The sequence below is a fragment of the Mizuhopecten yessoensis genome, unplaced genomic scaffold (genome assembly GCF_002113885.1).
Source record: "Mizuhopecten yessoensis strain PY_sf001 unplaced genomic scaffold, ASM211388v2 scaffold9331, whole genome shotgun sequence".
Lineage (NCBI taxonomy): Eukaryota > Metazoa > Mollusca > Bivalvia > Pectinida > Pectinidae > Mizuhopecten > Mizuhopecten yessoensis.
The window spans coordinates 699,659-719,975 of NW_018407994.1; the positions used below are offsets into that span (position 1 = coordinate 699,659).

General features: G+C 36.7%; 1 protein-coding gene across 1 annotated transcript in view; it reads right to left on the reverse strand.

Annotated features, from left to right (window-relative positions):
- LOC110457830 (pescadillo homolog) overlaps positions 1-20,317 on the reverse strand; it is a 34,811-nt gene that overhangs the window by 10,068 nt on the left and 4,426 nt on the right. Inside the window, exons 2-13 of the mRNA XM_021509258.1 lie at positions 18,311-18,390; positions 13,985-14,138; positions 13,302-13,411; positions 11,791-11,918; positions 9,921-9,964; positions 8,746-8,835; positions 7,919-8,035; positions 7,167-7,232; positions 6,236-6,325; positions 5,522-5,655; positions 2,822-2,947; positions 1,312-1,510 (exon numbers count right to left, since the gene is read on the reverse strand). Of these exons, the coding sequence (XP_021364933.1) occupies positions 1,312-1,510; positions 2,822-2,947; positions 5,522-5,655; positions 6,236-6,325; positions 7,167-7,232; positions 7,919-8,035; positions 8,746-8,835; positions 9,921-9,964; positions 11,791-11,918; positions 13,302-13,411; positions 13,985-14,138; positions 18,311-18,390 (1,338 nt within the window). The remainder of the gene's footprint in view (positions 1-1,311; positions 1,511-2,821; positions 2,948-5,521; positions 5,656-6,235; positions 6,326-7,166; positions 7,233-7,918; positions 8,036-8,745; positions 8,836-9,920; positions 9,965-11,790; positions 11,919-13,301; positions 13,412-13,984; positions 14,139-18,310; positions 18,391-20,317) is intronic.

Below are 20,317 nucleotides of genomic sequence, written 5' to 3' on the forward strand. Positions count from 1 at the left end.
TTTCTATTTATAGTAACAGTGACCTTGACCTTTGACCTTTGGACCTGAAAAGCAATCCCAAGCAAGCACTTTTGGTAAGGAAGCACTGCATGAAGTTTGAGTTTGATCGGCATAAGGAAACTCAAGTTATCGCACGAAAACCTCTGTTCGGACGCTGCCGCCGACAAAGCAATACCTATGTGTCACCAGCTTTTCGCAGGCGACACAAAAACGATAAATGTGNTCTTCCACACATTAATCATGTACTGTATGTACATTTCATATTGTAAAACACGAAATGTCGGCCCTTGTTTAATCTCCGTCGATTGGCAGTTAAATTCAACAGTGTTCAAAATCTTTATTAACTTTAATAGAGTATATATCATACAATAAAAAGATGACACAACAACATCAACAGAAGTACTGATCCGTAACTTTAAATTAACTCATTCACCCCTAAAACACATTTGAACTCTTCCAATTCAAAGGTTGGCATAGTTCATTATGAAACTTCAGGGGTGAATGAGTTAAGTCACTATGTTGCCTAGCTGGGGACACTGAAAGCACTGAACCTATCACATAGCACCTTCTACTTCTTGGTGTATAACGATGATATATACATTCCTGAAACATTTTATCAAATCACCCTTTTCAAAATTGAAAACTGAACTTACAACGATTGCATCCCCAACTGCCTGTCAGACTAGCTAGGGCCATCATTATTATGATTTTCACATGATATTTGATAAAGCACCTTGTTTTTATACTCTATAAAGCACTAATTTATGTACACAAATAATACATGGTTAAAGGCTTTGTAATTGTATGATAAATAGAACACAGCAGCGGTTTATCAGGATACTTTTTAGGTCCAATTAAAGGACCCAATCCCAATTGAAAATGTGTTTTTTCCAAATTTGCCCCTTTAAATACAAATATTAATAACTCCTGACGATAAACTGCATTCTCAAAATGCGGCACACGCAGGAAAAATAGAAGGATTACATTGTTATAAGGAAAGGCTTCGGTAAAAAGTAAAATCATTACAGGAACTGTTATCTGAACCCCTATGATAAACCTCTACACAGATATATACAATTAAAACAATCAACACAGTATGGCAGTGTATTTTGAAGTTTCTGCCTTGCAAAGCACCAAATACTGTTTTCCTATACAGAGTATAGCGGCTCTGTTTTAATAGGATTTTATCAGATCTTATTCAACGCTGCCTCTGTATCACTCTCAATACAAAAGGTCAAGAGGACCTGTATTTCGAGATTGCCGTATTAAGGTTCGGACAGTTAAACACTTGGCCATCACTTCACCGGTCACCGATTCAGTACCTGAGTCCTCGCCACCGTCCTGTCGGCTAAGGAGGGCCAGCCTCTCCGGCGGTATGTAGTCATCTTCCTGTTCCTCTACGAAGGGCGACAGATGGGGGGGTAACACAGCACCGATGAAGTAGTCCTCGACTGGCAGCACTGTCTTGGTATTCACACAGTCGTAGACCCACTGTGGTTGGACATAGTACCTACAAGCAAAATAAAAAAAGAATCCTATATTGCACGATTTTGAAATAAATCTTGTACTGAGATTTACCTGGTATTGCCTTTTAAAAAAAATAGCTATTTCCTCAAGAAGTAGATTTTTTTTTTTCAAATATTATGCATATGATTATTTCCAAATGAAAGCTAGAAAGCTAAGCAAGATATAAATGCTCCAGCTTCAATACAAATCAGGATCAGTTTTGACAAATAACCATAGATTTTGTTTGTTTGTGTTTTACGTCCTATAACAGCTATGGTCATTTAAGGACGTGTCCGGTTTTGATGTTGGAGGAAAGCCGCAGTTCCCAGAGAAAAAACCAACCCAACGGCCAGTACCTAGCAACTGCCCCATGTAGGTCTCAAACCCATGACCCAGTGGTGGAGGGCTAGTGGTAGCAGAATGTTGGACGCCTTAACCACTTGGCCACCGTGGCCCCTTACAATTACCATAGAGTCACAGTGACGTTGACCGTGACATTTGGTTCTCGATATATGTACACATCTAAAGTATTCCCATACTGGAGTTATGTGTAAAGATTGGTCAAATTCTGTTTATAATAAATGTTTTGAGAAGTTGCTAAGATGGTTGTCACATAATTGGCCGACACATTTTTATGAATAGTAACTGTGGTCTTGGCTTAAGCTTTGAAACCCTAAAACATGAACTCATTAAAGCCATCTATCGTACTTGACCTTCGTATAAAGTTTGATAAAAATCTGTTAAAGAAATGAAGTTGCTAGAGTGATGACAATGAATTGGAATGGGATGTGACACAACAGCATGGAATATACATAGGTTAACCCCATCCTCACCTCTCCATATAATGGCAAGGGCAAAATTAGGGCCGGTAAGACTGTCTGAAAATTACTAAAAATATATCTCTATCATATCAATGTTCATAGTTCCAATGGAACCTATTAACTATAAATTGCTTATAGAAAAGAAATTTGTTAAAGTCTCAAATTGTGACAGAATATTCACCTGATTTTTTTGATACAGAATCAATATTTAAAGAGCAGACAAACAGAAGATCACAAATTTATATTTGTCTTGGATAGCTTTAGTAAGATGAAATAAAAGAAAATGAAGCAGTTCTATTAATGATTGAATAACTTTATCAAAATATTGTTATTGTGATACAAACTTCATTTACACATTAATGAACTATCATGGTTTGTTCTGCACTAGTCTCCAAAAGAAAAATAAATGACAGCTGACAGACCATTGGAAATGCTCACTTGTCCATTCCAGCCAAATATTAAAACCAGAACTTAATAACACGTGGGAGACATACCTGGTCAGATACTGTGTAGCCATGGCTGGTCTGTCCACTATTTGATGGGTGATGGTCTCATCGGACTCCAGAAATGTAGCACCAATGGCCTGGGTTTTACTCCAGGACACTTCACCTCCAAAGGCCCTATACACACAATACACTGTAACATTAGCTTTCTCCTCCAAAGGCCCTATACACACAATACACTGTAATATTAGCTTTCACCTCCAAAGGCCCTATACAAACAATACATTGTAACATTAGCTTTCACCTCCAAAGGCCCTATACACACAATACATTGTAACATTAGCTTTCACCTCCAAAGGCCCTATACACACAATACACTGTAACATTAGCTTTCACCTCCAAAGGCCCTATACACACAATACACTGTAACATTAGCTTTCACCTCCAAAGGCCCTATACACACAATACACTGTAACATTAGCTTTCACCTCCAAAGGCCCTATACACACAATACACTGTAACATTAGCTTTCACCTCCAAAGGCCCTATACACACAATACACTGTAACATTAGCTTTCACCTCCAAAGGCCCTATACACACAATACACTGTAACATTAGCTTTCACCTCCAAAGGCCCTATACACACAATACACTGTAACATTAGCTTTCACCTCCAAAGGCCCTATACACACAATACACTGTAACATTAGCTTTCACCTCCAAAGGCCCTATACACACAATACACTGTAACATTAGCTTTCACCTCCAAAGGCCCTATACACACAATACACTGTAACATTAGCTTTCACCTCCAAAGGCCCTATACACACAATACACTGTAACATTAGCTTTCACCTCCAAAGGCCCTATACACACAATACACTGTAACATTAGCTTTCACCTCCAAAGGCCCTATACACACAATACACTGTAACATTAGCTTTCACCTCCAAAGGCCCTATACACACAATACACTGTAACATTAGCTTTCACCTCCAAAGGCCCTATACACACAATACACTGTAACATTAGCTTTCACCTCCAAAGGCCCTATACACACAATACACTGTAACATTAGCTTTCACCTCCAAAGGCCCTATACACACAATACACTGTAACATTAGCTTTCACCTCCAAAGGCCCTATACACACAATACACTGTAACATTAGCTTTCACCTCCAAAGGCCCTATACACACAATACACTGTAACATTAGCTTTCACCTCCAAAGGCCCTATACACACAATACACTGTAACATTAGCTTTCACCTCCAAAGGCCCTATACACACAATACACTGTAACATTAGCTTTCACCTCCAAAGGCCCTATACACACAATACACTGTAACATTAGCTTTCACCTCCAAAGGCCCTATACACACAATACACTGTAACATTAGCTTTCACCTCCAAAGGCCCTATACACACAATACACTGTAACATTAGCTTTCACCTCCAAAGGCCCTATACACACAATACACTGTAACATTAGCTTTCACCTCCAAAGGCCCTATACACACAATACACTGTAACATTAGCTTTCACCTCCAAAGGCCCTATACACACAATACACTGTAACATTAGCTTTCACCTCCAAAGGCCCTATACACACAATACACTGTAACATTAGCTTTCACCTCCAAAGGCCCTATACACACAATACACTGTAACATTAGCTTTCACCTCCAAAGGCCCTATACACACAATACACTGTAACATTAGCTTTCACCTCCAAAGGCCCTATACACACAATACACTGTAACATTAGCTTTCACCTCCAAAGGCCCTATACACACAATACACTGTAACATTAGCTTTCACCTCCAAAGGCCCTATACACACAATACACTGTAACATTAGCTTTCTCCTCCAAAGGCCCTATACACACAATACACTGTAACATTAGCTTTCTCCTCCAAAGGCCCTATACACACAATACACTGTAACATTAGCTTTCTCCTCCAAAGGCCCTATACACACAATACACTGTAACATAAGCTTTCTCCTCCAAAGGCCCTATACACACAATACACTGTAACATAAGCTTTCTCCTCCAAAGGCCCTATATACACAATACACTGTAACATTAGCTTTCTCCTCCAAAGGCCCTATACACACACTACACTGTAACATCATCAAGCTTCAACATGTACCAGACACCCTGATCTCCCATTGCATCTTCTTAGTAATTTTTATATTTTGTACACAAATTAAAAAAAATATATATGCAGATCTAACATTCATATTAAATGATATTTTGTTTCTATAAGAGAAAAAAAGAAAGCATAACATAGTTATTATATGTTTCTAGTTATATTTGTTGACTCATTCACCCTGAAATTTCATAATGAACTATTCCAACCTTTGAATTGGAAGAGTTCAAAGTGTTTTTAGGGGTGACTGAGTTAAGTTTGTATTGTCTAACAAAGTTTGTTTGTTTGGGGTTTAACCCTTTCACCACTGTAGACCATAATGGAGTCATCCATATCAATGCATGGTACAGTCTACAAAAGTTACCTAGGGGTGAAAGGGTTAATATCCTTTCAACAGCCAGTGTCATATGAGGAGGGAAGCCTTGAGACACACTGTCGGAAAGAAAAAGCAGATGGGAAAAGAAAGAAAAGTAACTCACATTATTAAAAGCTATAAAGAAAAGTTTATGAATATACTTTCATGTTTATTACCATAATTGTTTAGACTAAATACCTCTCTTATAAATGACTTATCTATATTTTTCTACAAAAACATACCTGATGACAAATACAAGGCTTTCTCTTGGAGTTTCCCGATTCAGGAAGAATTTTAGGCCTTTGAAAAGGGAGAGAAATTTCTTGTGCTTTTCTGCTTCCACTCGAGCCTGCTCAATCAGATCTGGATTTTCTGACTAAAAAAATAGTAAACGAAGCTCATATTACTGTAAACAACAAACAATTTACCTATACATGTAAAACAACAATGCACACTAAACGTCTGTAATAAGAGGAACATTAAGAGATAGCTCTGAGGTGTTTTGAGATTGAGGCAGTGTATTATGATTTTGTCACAAAATGTGTTTTACTGATGATGCAGACAGAGGCATCTTTATTAGGTGATTATTGTAACCCTTTCAAATTATGTTCAAGTACTGGAAGCATATTTTGTCATAAATAAGTAATGTGTAAAGAATAGCATGAATGAAGTTCTGAAGAAAAACAAGAGTTCAGTGTAAAAATGACATCAATTAAAACAGATTTTTTTTTTTTTTTTTTTAATTGTTAGATCAATTTTGTGAAATTTTTAAGGATTTATTATGATTAAAACTCCAAATAAAGAACATCATTATATTAATAAATGCTAGTGAAACCTGACTACACAAAAGTAACAGTCTGATCTCTTCAAATGTCTTAATAATGATAAAATTTGGCAATACCTGACAAAAATGTTAAATTCAATTTGTTGGTTTTTCAACAAGGGAGACAACTTACATCTACAAGGGGGAAGTCATCAATCTCTGCATCATCTTCACCTCCACCAGCATCTATTGACATCAAGCTCTGCGACAGGGAGGATAGTTTCTAGAAAAATAAAACAAGACTTTATAATTTTTAGCCCTAGCCATATAGCCAGCTGCAGAGTATACGTAGTGTCAGAAAAGTTCAAAATATTTTCAAATCAGTCCTTGTTTAAAGTGTGAAATTCTTTAGATCAATGTATAGATATAACTTATTATAATGTGGCAGCCCTGACCATAATATTGGTTAAAACGTTTTATTTTATTATACCTCTAGCGAAAATCCTGTAGTCTGATTGGTCGAGACAAATTATTCATTACACACTGTCACATTTGCTTTAACAAAGAGTCAATGGAAGGGTGCTTCCTAATGCCCTAGCAACAAGCGACAGTGTGTATGACTGTGCAAAACTGTGAATGCGCAAAGAAGATGCACACACAGTTCGTTTCAGCCGTAAAGTTTTTGCATTGCGATTCATTGTACATGGAGGTCTTCAGCACTCCATGTCGCTACTGTGTAACACTCATCAGTGATTGGTACGATGTAACATTGAGATTAGTGAAAGTTGAACATTTTGTTCATTAATGACTTTCGGTATAATGAAATAAATACTCCAGAGAAGAGATATACTTGACTATAAGAACAACTGTTTCAAGATGGAAGCCATTCATACATTCTATTTTTGACAATTTAAATAAAAATAAATGCATGAAATGTTCAGACATATGGGCTGTCAGTGTGTGATAAGGTGGAAATATGTACCCATTGTCCTATTAGTTATAGTTGAAAGGATGCATACATCCAGCTGTTAATGAATTATAAAATTGTTCCAAACGAGCAGAAGTTTTGTTAGGACTGGTCCTGATGGCAGACATATATGTATATTATTGGGACTTGACCTTACCTCTTCCAGTCTCTCCTTAGGAGTCATTTCTTCATCAAAGTCATTCTCTGTAAAACCGTCTTCAAGCTTTGAAACAGAATTTTATAGTAGCACATTGAAAAAAGGTTTGTTAGCATCTGTCATTGCAAATAATACTGAAAGTGATAGATATTTCATGTACTCTGAAAGTAGAACCCTTTTCCTGGTTTAATTATGTCTTTCATGAGAAATCATGTTTGAAAGGTTATAACAATTATAGATGATATATGGAGACGATTCCCATATGTAGTTGTACAATGTATTATTGTATTTATATAGGTACTTTATACCAGAATATCTAATGTACCATAGTGAAAACATTTGTGAAAATGTTATGTCTTGTTTTGTCAATAAAACCTTTTTTTAACACAATTTACATACATTTTGTCAATTTTTACTTTTTGCTATACAGGTATATGAGGTAAGTAGATTCAGTAGATGTTTTACAGTGAGGTGGTTTTAGCGTAGGCTCAGTTATATTACATTATGTATTGTGTATTTAACCGGCAATAAGACCAAGCCTGTTAATAAGACCATCCACATATCTATGGCAGTTCAGTAGAAATGCCAGCAAATACTAGCTATCTTATGCAACAACAACGTGCTCCAACTTTACAAACTCAAACAAACTTTGAGTTAGAGATTCTCAAACCCTGTAGCATTATTGCTGGATAATACAGCATATACCCACTGTGGGAAGATTCAGTTGTATTATAATACAAATTCCATTTTACCTTTGGAGGGTAGTGTAGATTTAAAGTGTAGAAAAGCTTAAAGTTGATGAAGCCCATCATTGTGGTGTAGAATTCGACGAAGGTCTGCATTATCTTGAAATCCACTTCAGTAGGATTCTGTTTTAACATATTTCAGCAGGCACATGTCATATAGCAATAATAAATTAGCAAAGCAGCCATCAAACTGCATAATCTTAGACAAGGAAATGCTATAGGGAATCAGATTATTGCCCCTGTATCACAAACAGGCCCAGAAGTGTACAATTTCATTAGCCCAACGCCTAGGTTTAGATTATCTGGTAAGGCTAGTGTAAATGTTAAATAATTGTGATGAAAATATAGGTTGGGATTGTATTATTTATCAAAACATCTCTAAATATGAAACTGAACACTCTTTCACAAACCTTTGAAACTTTAAAAATGTTCTCAATTTCATCATTCTAAAATTTTACATTTTAATTTTCCTTCTTAATTTATTTGAGCCAGATTTTCTCTGATACACTCATACTTTCAAGTTAAGATGATTTCTTTCATGGAATGAGTTAAGTGTAAATTTATGTCATTCAGGAAATCAGAATTCAGACCTGAATTGGGATTTCTTTCATGAAATAAGAAAGATTTTACTATTTCAAATATTTGAGGAAAGATAAATCTCATTTTTGAAAATTTGAAAACATTCTTGATTTTTATTTTATTTTGGAGCCTCAGGCAATATAAATGCTGGTGCAATATAGAATGATAATCACAAAACTCCTTTTAAAAGAAAACAATGGAGCAGTTCTGTTGTTAGATTGTGATTGTAAGACACAACTGTCTGTGTAACTTACCTCGAAGCCTAACTTGTGAGGCTGCACCCATGTGATGGTTTCGTTTTGTATCTCTGCCTGGTAGTATATCCCCTTGATCGAGACAAAAACCTGTAACATTAAAAATAATTTTAAACAATGGCTACATAGCTGTTGGACAAACATTAGAGTACAATTGGTGTATATTGGTGTTATTTGGTACACCGACATCATGACGTTATCATTTAATTCTGACCTTGAAAGCAAGGATGCAGAGGTATAGACAGCTAGGTAGACAACAGCATTCACATTGTAGGGACACTAAATATAGATAACACACCAAGCTGCTGATGCTGTTTTAAGCATGACTGTACATACCTGTATATAAAAAATATTATACAAGATACATTGAGTAGTTCCCTTCATAGTATTTTGTCCCTAAAGTACAATTTCTTTCAGTCCTAACGTACAACTCCTTTCAATCCTAAAGTACAATTCCTTTCATTTCTCAAGTAAAATTCCTTTCATTCCTTAAGTACAATTCCTTATCTAAATTATGTGTGACAAGGAATTTGCTGATTTGAAATAAACTTCCAATAAAGATATAAGATATAAGATATTTTGTGTAATAAGGAACCCCGTACCAAAATCTGCAAGTACGCATTAGAAACAGTTTCAAAACAATAACAGCTCACAGCTTTGTCAAATTATTTATGAAAAGAAATTTTAGCCTGTGGGACTTTTATGAAACTATAATAAATATAAAATAAATAATGTAAAATCAAAAACAGTGTTCTGAGTATCAACATTCAGGAGAAATAGACTGGGATTTGAACACTGGACTTTAAACTGTTATACAAGCGCTCAAACAGGCTGAGATACCTGGAAAACAGAAGTGTCCTAGTCAAACTGTGCTACAGACATAGAAATCGAAATTAAGGGGAGATCACTGTATATATATATATATATACGAAAAACCACAGAGCACGGGGACAGGGATCCCAGTGCTTTGTTCAATTAAAAAAAACCCCATTTCATTAAAAATATCTCTGCCAAAGGAACTCTATCCCCACAACTTTCGATTATAAAGCAGAGAGCTTTACTGCACTGGATAAAATATTGGTTATTGAGAAGTAGAAGAAATGCTCAAATTAAACAAAAATCATACTGTTTCATACTAATTTCTGAACTGATTATTCTTTCATTTCATAACTTACCTTCCGCAATGACTTTGAGGAGATAACATAGTGCAAGAATTCCACTGAAATCAAGAAAATATATATTGATTATTAGAGAATTTTGCACCTTTAAAGTTCATTTTCAAACTAGTATGTTGTTTACATGCATGCATGTACACAACTAATGGCTGAAACATTTATTTAACAGTTTGAAGCAAGCTCTAAACTTTTTATTTGACTTGAAATTGCTAAATTCAGTGGCCAACTGAAAGCCTAGACTAGATCAGAACATGAGAAAATGAAATAGATTACTCTGAATGTGAATATTATTCTGTTTATTCAAAAACTTAGGTAATCATTGGACATCTCTAACACTTACAAGTGAGCCTTTAACACGGAAAGTTGACCGGGGTGATTCATGTCCTTAAATGACCTTGGCTGTTAATAGGATATTTAAGCAGCGTAACCCAAAGTCTATGGTATTTTGGTTTGGGTTTATTCGGTTCAACGTCCTAATAACAGCTCAGGTCATTTAAGGATGTGCCTCCATGTATGTGTGTCCCGGAGACAGGGTACTAAAGTATGTTTATGGACTTGACTCCTTGTGATAGCATGCATGGATCTGATGCTCAATCTACAGTCCAAATAATACTTAAGGCACCATGGCTCTGTTGAAGAAGCAGTTTGCAGGTTAACACACTTCACCCAACTGAGTAACTTTAAAAGGGGTCAAAATCAAGAAACGTGATAGCCTTTTCCTCCAGAAAACTACTAGTGCTTTACATCCTAGTAACAAGACATTTAAGGATGTGCCAGGTTCTGGTTTTGAGGGCAAACTGAAGTGCATGGAGCAAAACCACTGACATGCGGTCAGTACCTGGCGACTGCTTCACATAAGCCTTAAACCTGTGACTCAGTGGTGGAGGGCTTTAGTGATCATAGATGTCAGACACCTTAACCACCCGGTCACCACGACACAGTGGTAGAGGGCTATAGTGATCATAGATGTCAGACACCTTAACCACCCGGCCACCACGACACATTGGTGGGGGGCTATAGTGGTCATAGATGTCAGACACCTTAACCACCCGGCCACCACGACACAGTGGTGGAGGGCTATAGTGATCATAGATGTCAGACACCTTAACCACCCGGCCACCACGACACAGTGGTGGAGGGCTATAGTGATCATAGATGTCAGACACCTTAACCACCCGGCCACCACGACACAGTGGTGGAGGGCTATAGTGATCATAGATGTCAGACACCCTAACCACCCGGCCACCATGACACAGTGGTGGAGGGCTATAGTGATCATAGATGTCAGACACCTTAACCACTCGGCCCCGGAAGGAAGACGGACACCATCACATAAAGACGTTGGCATACAGCCAACAGAAGTTTGTGTGACCTTTGGCTATAACTAGTTGAGCTCATACCAAAGCATTCAATTATACAAGCTACACATACATATTTAATTCACTCATATAGTATAAATTAATTACACATTTATTTTCATGTGAATTCATCTTAAGCATCAATTTGAAATATAAGCATCGCTCGAACAATTACTTAACATAATGTCATACATGCTGATTGAAACATGAGCTAAATTTGATGCAAATAAAAAAATCATCATATGAAATGAAATGTACATTAAATATGCGTCATCTATGGTATATTTTCAAAATTGTATACCAGGACAAGGCATTAGTTTTCTGCTTTGAATGTATCTAATTATAAAAAAAATATCAATGCAATTAAAGATTTTTGTAAACAGAACTGAGAATTCTGGACACCAGTGCTCAGAAAGTGATTAATGTTTAGTCTTCGAGCTAGTACTTTTTCTTCCAGAGATCATTGAGATAATGAAGCATCTGATCCAAAGTACCGCTATAGTTTTAGTTACCTGTGAGCTTCCGTGAGAGGTAGATGTATTCTGAGAATGTTTTGCTTGTTTTGGGAAACGTAGAGAAAAGAAAGCACATGCTTAGACAATCTTCCAAGTCCCGGATTGCATCAGAGAAGGAAGGGTATCTGTATAAACATCAACAGTTAACAATGGTTATAAGGATTGTAACAATACATCAAATTATCACAGTTACAATAGGTTTTACCTCAATAACAATGAACCGCTTTTTCCTATATATGCATATTGTACATGTAGTTTGCAGGCCTTTTCAAGGTTGTTCCTATATATGCATACTGTACATGTAGTTTGTGCAGGCCTTTTCAAGGCGTTAAAACATTTCAAAATCATCCACAGTCCATATACTTGCCAACATTTTGAAATTTTCACAGAGGAAATTCTACATGCCCAAATTTATTAACACTTTAGAATGAAATCTTTCCAGTTATTATTTCAGATGAACGCATAGGATATAGTTATAGGAAGTTTCCTGAATGAAAATTGTCAATTTTAGGGTCATAAATTTGGGAGTCTCTCTCAAAATAGGGAGGGTTGGCAAGTATACTAGTCACGCTGCAAAAAAACCCCAACATAAACACATATCATGACTATTGCCACAGCAGGTTAGTTTTTTCTGCTTTATAATCAAGAGGACTGGGGATTGAAACTTCTTAGCAGAGTTTATACCTACCCTTTTCTGACAATATGATCTTTGAACCACCTACCTTTGTCTGACAATGTGATCTTACAACCTTCTACCTTTGTCTGACAATGTAATCTTACAACCACCTACCTTTGTCTGACAATGTGATCATACAACCACCTACCTTTGTCTGACAATGTGATCTTACAACCACCTACCTTTGTCTGACAATGTGATCTTACAACCACCTAACTTTATCTGACAATGTGATCTTACAACCACCTACCTTTGTCTGACAATGTGATCTTACAACCACCTACCTTTGTCTGACAATATGATCTTACAACCATTTACCTTTGTCTGACAATATGGTCCTACATCAACCTACCTTTCTCTGACATTGTGATCTTACAACCACCTACCTTGGTCTGACAATATGATCTTACAACCACCTACCTTGGTCTGACAATATGATCTTACATCCACCTACCTTTGTCTAACAATGTGATCTTACAACCATCTACCTTTATCTAACAATATGATCTTACAACCATCTACCTTTGTCTGACAATGTGATCTTACAACCACCTACCTTTTTCTGACAATGTGATCTTACAACCACCTACCTTTTTGTCTGACAATTTGATTTTACAACCACCTACCTTTTTGTCTGACAATGTGATCTTACAACCACCTACCTTTGTCTGACAATGTGATCTTACAACCACCTACCTTTGTCTGACAATGTGATCTTACAACCACCTACCTTTGTCTGACAATGTGATCTTACAACCACCTACCTTTGTCTGACAATGTGATCTTACAACCACCTACCTTTGTCTGACAATGTGATCTTACAACCACCTACCTTTGTCTGACAATGTGGTTAAGACTGTACTTGGGTTTGTTTCCTCTAATACGTTGAACTGCATCTTTGTTGTTCTTCTCTAAAGCCTTTTTCAGACGGCGCACAAAATGCTGTAAAATATCACATTGATTTGTATTACATGACATCTCCAAAGGCTGCATGGTCAATATGGCATCAGACAGAAACATCTGGACGTAAACAACCTGCATGCTACTTGAACTTTACCTAGTATGTGACATCAATGTTGTCTGGTATCCCACTTCAATTTTGTATAACAGGCTACTTTAAAATTGTCCAGTATACCACATTTAAGTTTGTCTTACATATGCTACAATGTACGTTATCTTTCACTTTGTCTATTATGTTATTTTATCATTTTGTAGCAAGCTTTACATTTGTCTAGAATTTTGTCACCTTCAGTAGTCACTATTTTGGAGATAAATTGTCCATTTTTGAAACCAGCAAAATTACTTCTATCTCGATTTTCACTGAACTTGATTTATTTGTTACGAAGAACAGCTTAAACTGACATTTTGCAGCATTATTTTGACAAATAGACATAATAGTAAATTACTTTTATACATTTTTAAGATTTTGTCACAGTTTCTCCCCTAATAAGAATCATCACAGATAGTGAAAAGGGTGGAAGTTAAACCCTACAAATATAAAAACAAAATGTTTACCTTGGTTTCCCTGAATTTTCTGATGATGGGTTCATGTGCTAGGAACTGGATGTCTTTGACAAAGTAGTAGGTCTTGGGGGCTGTGTTACCTCTTCCTACCTTTTTCTTGTGCTTTGGTTCATGTGGATAAATGCCTTTCAATATGCAAAGGCGTCTGAAAAAGCAAAGAATGATATATTTACTTCTTCAGTGTTTTGTATATCCTTGCAACAGCTATGGTACAATATCATAATAATAACGATGCAACATTTTATTCTTGAACTTTTGACTTTACAAAATTAGGTACTCTGTTAGCCAAGGTACTCTAAAGTGCTAAATAGTACATGAGTAAGAATTGTTTATGGAGTTACAGAAGAATATGTAAATATATATATACATCTTCACAATATGATTAAGTATATAATTGGTTAATCCCCGTGGGTACTTGAAAGAAACATGTAAATCCACTAATTGGTGAAATTCCCTGAAATGTTACTAATAACCTATGATGGCAGCCAATACCGTCAAATATCATTGTGACAAGGGGCGATATAGCTAACTAGGGTGACCAAAATATATATAAACAAGAAGCACATATATGCATAGGGCCTGTATCGCTCACCTGGATATCTAAGCAATCACGGCAAAATATTCTCCAAATGAGATCTAAGGGAATATGCCAGACCCCAAGGCCAATCCTTGTAGCATATATATCTGTATTCAATTTTTCATGCCCAGCAATTTTATGTATGGTTATGGGGTGGGGATCTCAACTGTTTACAAGCTGTGACTCAGACACTTCGTCCCTACGGTTGTGGCCAGACCCCAGGATCAATTCTAATATCATGACTGCATTTGTCTCTTTTTGCCCAGCATTTGTATATATAGTTTTGGGGTGGGGATCTCAACCGTTTCAAAGTTATGACCCAGGGGTTAAGTCTGCAAGGGTGGGGCAAACTCTGGGGTCGATTATAATATCATGACTGCATTCGTCTCTTTATGCCCAACAATTGTATATATAGTTTTGGGGTGGGGATCTTAACCATTTCGAAGTTATGACCCAGGGGTTAAGTCTCCAAGGTTGGGGCAGTCCCCAAGGTCATCCTGGAAGCATATGTGCGTTGATCTCTTTATACTCAACAATTGTCTATATGGTTATAGGGTGGGGAAGCTGTGACTAAGAAACAAGGTCCCTAGGGGTTTGGTCAGACCCCAGAGTCTATTCTAACATTGTGACTGCATTCGTCTCTTTATGCCCAGCTTTTGTATATATAGTTTTGGGGTGGGGATCTTAACAGTTTTAAAGTTATGGCCCAAGGACTATGTTTCCAAGGGTGGGGCCAGACCCTAGGGCCATCCTGGAAGCAAATGTGCATTCTTCTCTTTATACTCAGCAATTGTATATGTGGTTATATGGTGGGGATCTCAACCATTTCCAGGCAATAAACTTTTTTTGGCCCCACCCCTTAGCCCGGGGGGTCAGCCCCACCATTTGTACAATTTTGAATCCCTGCCTCCAATGAATGCTTCCGACCAAATATGATCGATATCCATGTCATAGTTCTACAGAAGTCGTTTATAGCAATATAGCCAAATTGCCCCTTTTTGGCCCCGCCCTCAGCCCCACCATTTGCACAATTTTGAATCCCCACCACCTAGGGATGCTTCCAGTCTAATATGGTTGATATCCATCACTTAGTTCCAGAGAATTAGTTGCTTAAAGCAATATAACCAAATAACCCTTTTTGGCCCCGCCCATCAGCCCCCTGGGGGGTCAGCCCCACCATTTGTACAATTTTGAATCCCTGCATCCCATGAATGCTTTTGATTAAATATGATTGATATCCATCTCTTAGTTCCAGAGAAGAAGTCGCTTAAAGCAATATAGCCAAATTGCCCCCTTTTTGCCCTGCCCCTCAGCCCCCTGGGGGGGGGGTCAGCCCCACCATCTGTACAATTTAGAATCCCCACCACCTAGGGATGCTTCCAGTCAAATTTAGTTAAATTCCAATCAGTGGTTAAGAAGAAGAAGTCGTTTAAAGAAATTGTTGACGGACGGACGCCACGGTGTGGCATAATATAAGCTCACCTTGGTCCTTCGGACCCGGTAAGCTAAATACTATAGACATACATGTACCAAGACTAAAGTTTTTGCATAGCAAATAGGCAAGATTTTTTTTTTGCCAAAACAAATTGGGCAACAGGTCAGTTAATAAGCCTCCTTTTATATCCCTTAGACAATGGTACAAAGGAAAGCCTTGTAGGGGTAAAAAATCATCAAAACAATTGGTCTTTTCTAATGTCCCAGAACATGCAAGAGATATCAAATGTTCATGTTAATTATTCAAATTTTAAATCATGATTACAAATCAGACTTTTAATTCCTTTTTATGATTAGAAAATCAGGGATTCAGTATTTATTATTTTCAGCAATCACAAACTTTTCCCCTCCAAAGATGAGTGTCAGAGAAGCAAATAACAGGTCCTGTCATGCATACTTGCCAGAACTCTCCCCATTTTGGCGGGAGACTGCCGATTTTGGACCCTAAAATTGAGCATTTTCAATCAGTGAATTTGCAAAACTGTTCCTATATTCTAACATCTAATGATTTCATCTGAAAGAACAGCTAACAAGATGCAATTTAAAAGTGTTGTTTATCCCCTTGGGTGTACTTACACATCTTTTATTTATAGTTTTAATTCTGAGCACACATAATCTCCAGTCCCCCATGGAAATTTCAAAAAGTTGGCAAGCAAGTATGCAGGCTAGCTGTGTGTGATCCCTGGTAGAGATATTTAAAAAACAAAAGACATCTGCTAACTCAGGTGTAGTTGTCAAGGCTCACCCTGGACCTAAAAAATCAGTAGCCAAAAAAGGAGCCATGTTTGAATTTTTTAGTAGCCAATTTCTTTTAAACAATGGCCATACTTTCTCGGCCTCCAACCGTTACGGTAGGCCCTCCGTTAAAAAATATATATTTAATATTTTTTGAAGTGCAATACTATTCAATATGATGTTAAATTAAGGAGTACTCTGTTAATTTTGTTTGTTTGTTATACATCATGTTTATAATTGAATTCATAATGTGATATTTTTTTAATCCTTTCAGATTATATGGCTGTAATTTTAAGAAAATATTAATATTAAAATGCCGAAAATTTTTCACCAGAACTTTTTTTTTTTTTTTCAAAAGAGACTTTTTCAGACTTTATCTCATTTCTTAACACAGGAATTGTGAAAAAATCTAGGCAAAAAATTTCAATTTTAAGATATTATTCGCCTTTAATTATGTGCCTTCAATCAAAAAATAAAACTAATAAATCCAAATAAAAAGTAGCCTCAGTGATGCAATATTGATAATTATTTTCCGTTATTCATGTTTTATGTAAAAAAATATAAATATATTTAAAAAGATCACACATTTCAAATGTAAATGGCAGTAGAACACATTTGAAAGGAAAAGGACGAATTTATAACGGTATTGACCAACCCTTCGAAATAAATCGGGAGCACAACACTTCGCGCAACTTGGCCATTCCTGTGCACGTGTCGTCGATTGGCACCTGTTACAAGCGACCGTCGAAGTAATTCTGAACGGTTTGCTGTTCTAAAAACCGCATAACTGCGATGCTAAATAACTTTCTCGATCACGTCTAACCACAAAGGTACACAGTCAGATACGATATAGGGCCTATCGTTTTTAGTGATCTGAAAGGCCGAAAATCGGCACTTCGACATTGTGTTTCAAGGCGATACTTATACTTTCTATTCAAGCATATCGGACGTATTTATGCTTCTTACGGTACTGGAAAAGGTAAATGAATACCATGTACACTAATTTAAATATATACTGAACCTATAAATTTGTTGGATGCAGTGTTTGAACAAGTTTATTAGATCGACTTACGGAGCTGTCAAATGTATGTGTGCGAGACCACCTATGTGTGACTTGCTTATTAGACTGTTTTCTGAACGTAAATGGGTCATCCAGTTAACTTGACCCCACTGTCCATTATTGTACAAGAATTATAACACCTTTTGCCACCTGAAGCTTGATAATTGACTTTACAACTTTTACAAATGCATTAATTAACTCGCAGTCATACAACGCGCGCTGATCTGTGACGGCCCTGATTTTGTTTACGCAATCAGTGTCAGCCACAATACACATGTGAACTCTAGGAGACGAATCGTTTTCTGGAACAAAGATACAGAGTTCCACCATTTTTATAACCTTAGTAGACAATTTAGTAGCCACATCATATTTTTAGTAGCCAATTAAAAAATAAAAGTAGCCAATGGCTACTTTGGCTACCGACAGCGTGAACCCTGGTAGTGACAATTACCTGAAATCTGCCAAACTGAGTTGAAGCTTCTTGATGGCCCGGTTTCTGGACATAAAAGCAGTGGCCTCCCCACGTTCCAACTGCAAGGACACCATATATTATGAATGACAACAGTTCACATACATTTTATACACAGTCAATGCACATTTTTATAATTTACGTTTATTGAACATCACACAAAGTATCATATTAGAATGAGCTGTAGTCCTCTGTATTTTTTTCCAAATGGGTAGAGGTATTGGGGCGAAGTTTAGCTAGCTGGAATAAGATTATATATAATTCACGCCTAATATGAGAGGGGCAGAGGAGGCCGGGTATTAGTATTTGTACTAGTGTTTTAGCCTGATATTAGGACAGTGGTGAAGACAATTTCATTTTCAAGTACAATGTAATATATATATCGCAGGAGTCTGACGTTTAATCAACATAAGTATAATAATCTTGTATATAAAAAAATAACCCTATAGTATGAGGGGTATTTTATACAGAGTGTTATACTTATTTTGATTTTACGTCAGACTCCTGCGATATATATAGTTTTACAACAACAAAAATGACGTAAAGCACTGATCACTGATTTTTATCTTATGTGTTATACATTAAATGTATTATGTTTCAATTTCAATTTTTCACCACCTGTAAATATGTGTTATAACTTAAACTTTATCTTATCAGAGGCGGATCCAGAGTTATATGTATGTAATCAATATGTTTGAATATTGAATACATACTGTTTTAAACTAACAAAAAGGACAAGGGATGGGGTTGGGCGTTAATTAGTCCGAATTATTCTGACGTTTTATCGTCGCATATTTCCCGCATATTATAGAGGGCCGGAGTTCAGAATAATTCGGACTAGGCGTTAATTAATCACTGTGGAACACTGAGCTTTAGGAAATCTACCAACACAAAGTCATACACAATGCTGCTTTATCTGTTTGTAGGAATCTAAACTGTATTTGGCTTAATTGGCCCAAGGTAATATCGGCCAGGCCGTATTTACCCAAGTGAAATCAGCCCTACTATGTATCTATATGTTAAATATATGGGATGGGTCAAAGAAGTGGGATATATACATTTATAAGTACAATTATATTTAAATAAATATATAAAAGGGTTTATTGAATTACGTTCTGGTGTTGTTGTTTTGTTTTTATTGCCTTACACAAACAATGATGTTCGCTCATAATTAACTCTTGAGTACCTCATCATCAAGAAAATGCAGAAAGGAATTTATTAATTTAATTATATATGTTCAAAGGTTGATATACAAATGAAACCAAAAGAAAGGGGTTATTATAACATTCATGTATATTCTATGTCAACTTCGCGAGCCAAGGCTGTTCAATACGATACTCTCCTATTCATAATAGGAGAGTATCGTATTGAACACCATTGGCTCGCGAAGTTGATTCCATGTATACATAGGGCCGATTTTAACTTGGGTAAATCGAGGCCGATTTTACCTTTGGTCGATTTAACCATAAATATATTGGCTTGGTATAGTAAGTATACGATCACATTTCACTAAAAATATGACAATGATGCTGTGTAGCCAGAACCCAGTTGCTATCATCTGTTTACTCACACGTATCCATTTGTATGTAAAAATATGAAATAGTTTCCACTACCCTAGCAGTAAGTATAGTATCCTCTTCTACCGCTAACCCTACAGAGCGAAGAAACAGTGTATAAGACAGAGAACATTTCTAGAAATATGTGTTATGCCCTACACCTGCGCCGATGTATTCTGCTGGACATTGCCACTGCAGGCGGCGCGTCTAATTACCCAATACTACCCAATACCACCCAATACTACCCAATACCACCCAATACTACCCAATACTACCCCATACGACCCAGTTATGAACCAAATACTTCTTTATTACTGTGAAATATCACCTTTGTAGACGTTATTTACTTCCATCTGCCATATTTTATCGGGAAATATGCGATTTGGTGCCGAAAACATCACCGAATTGCCGTGACTATGACCCAATACTACCC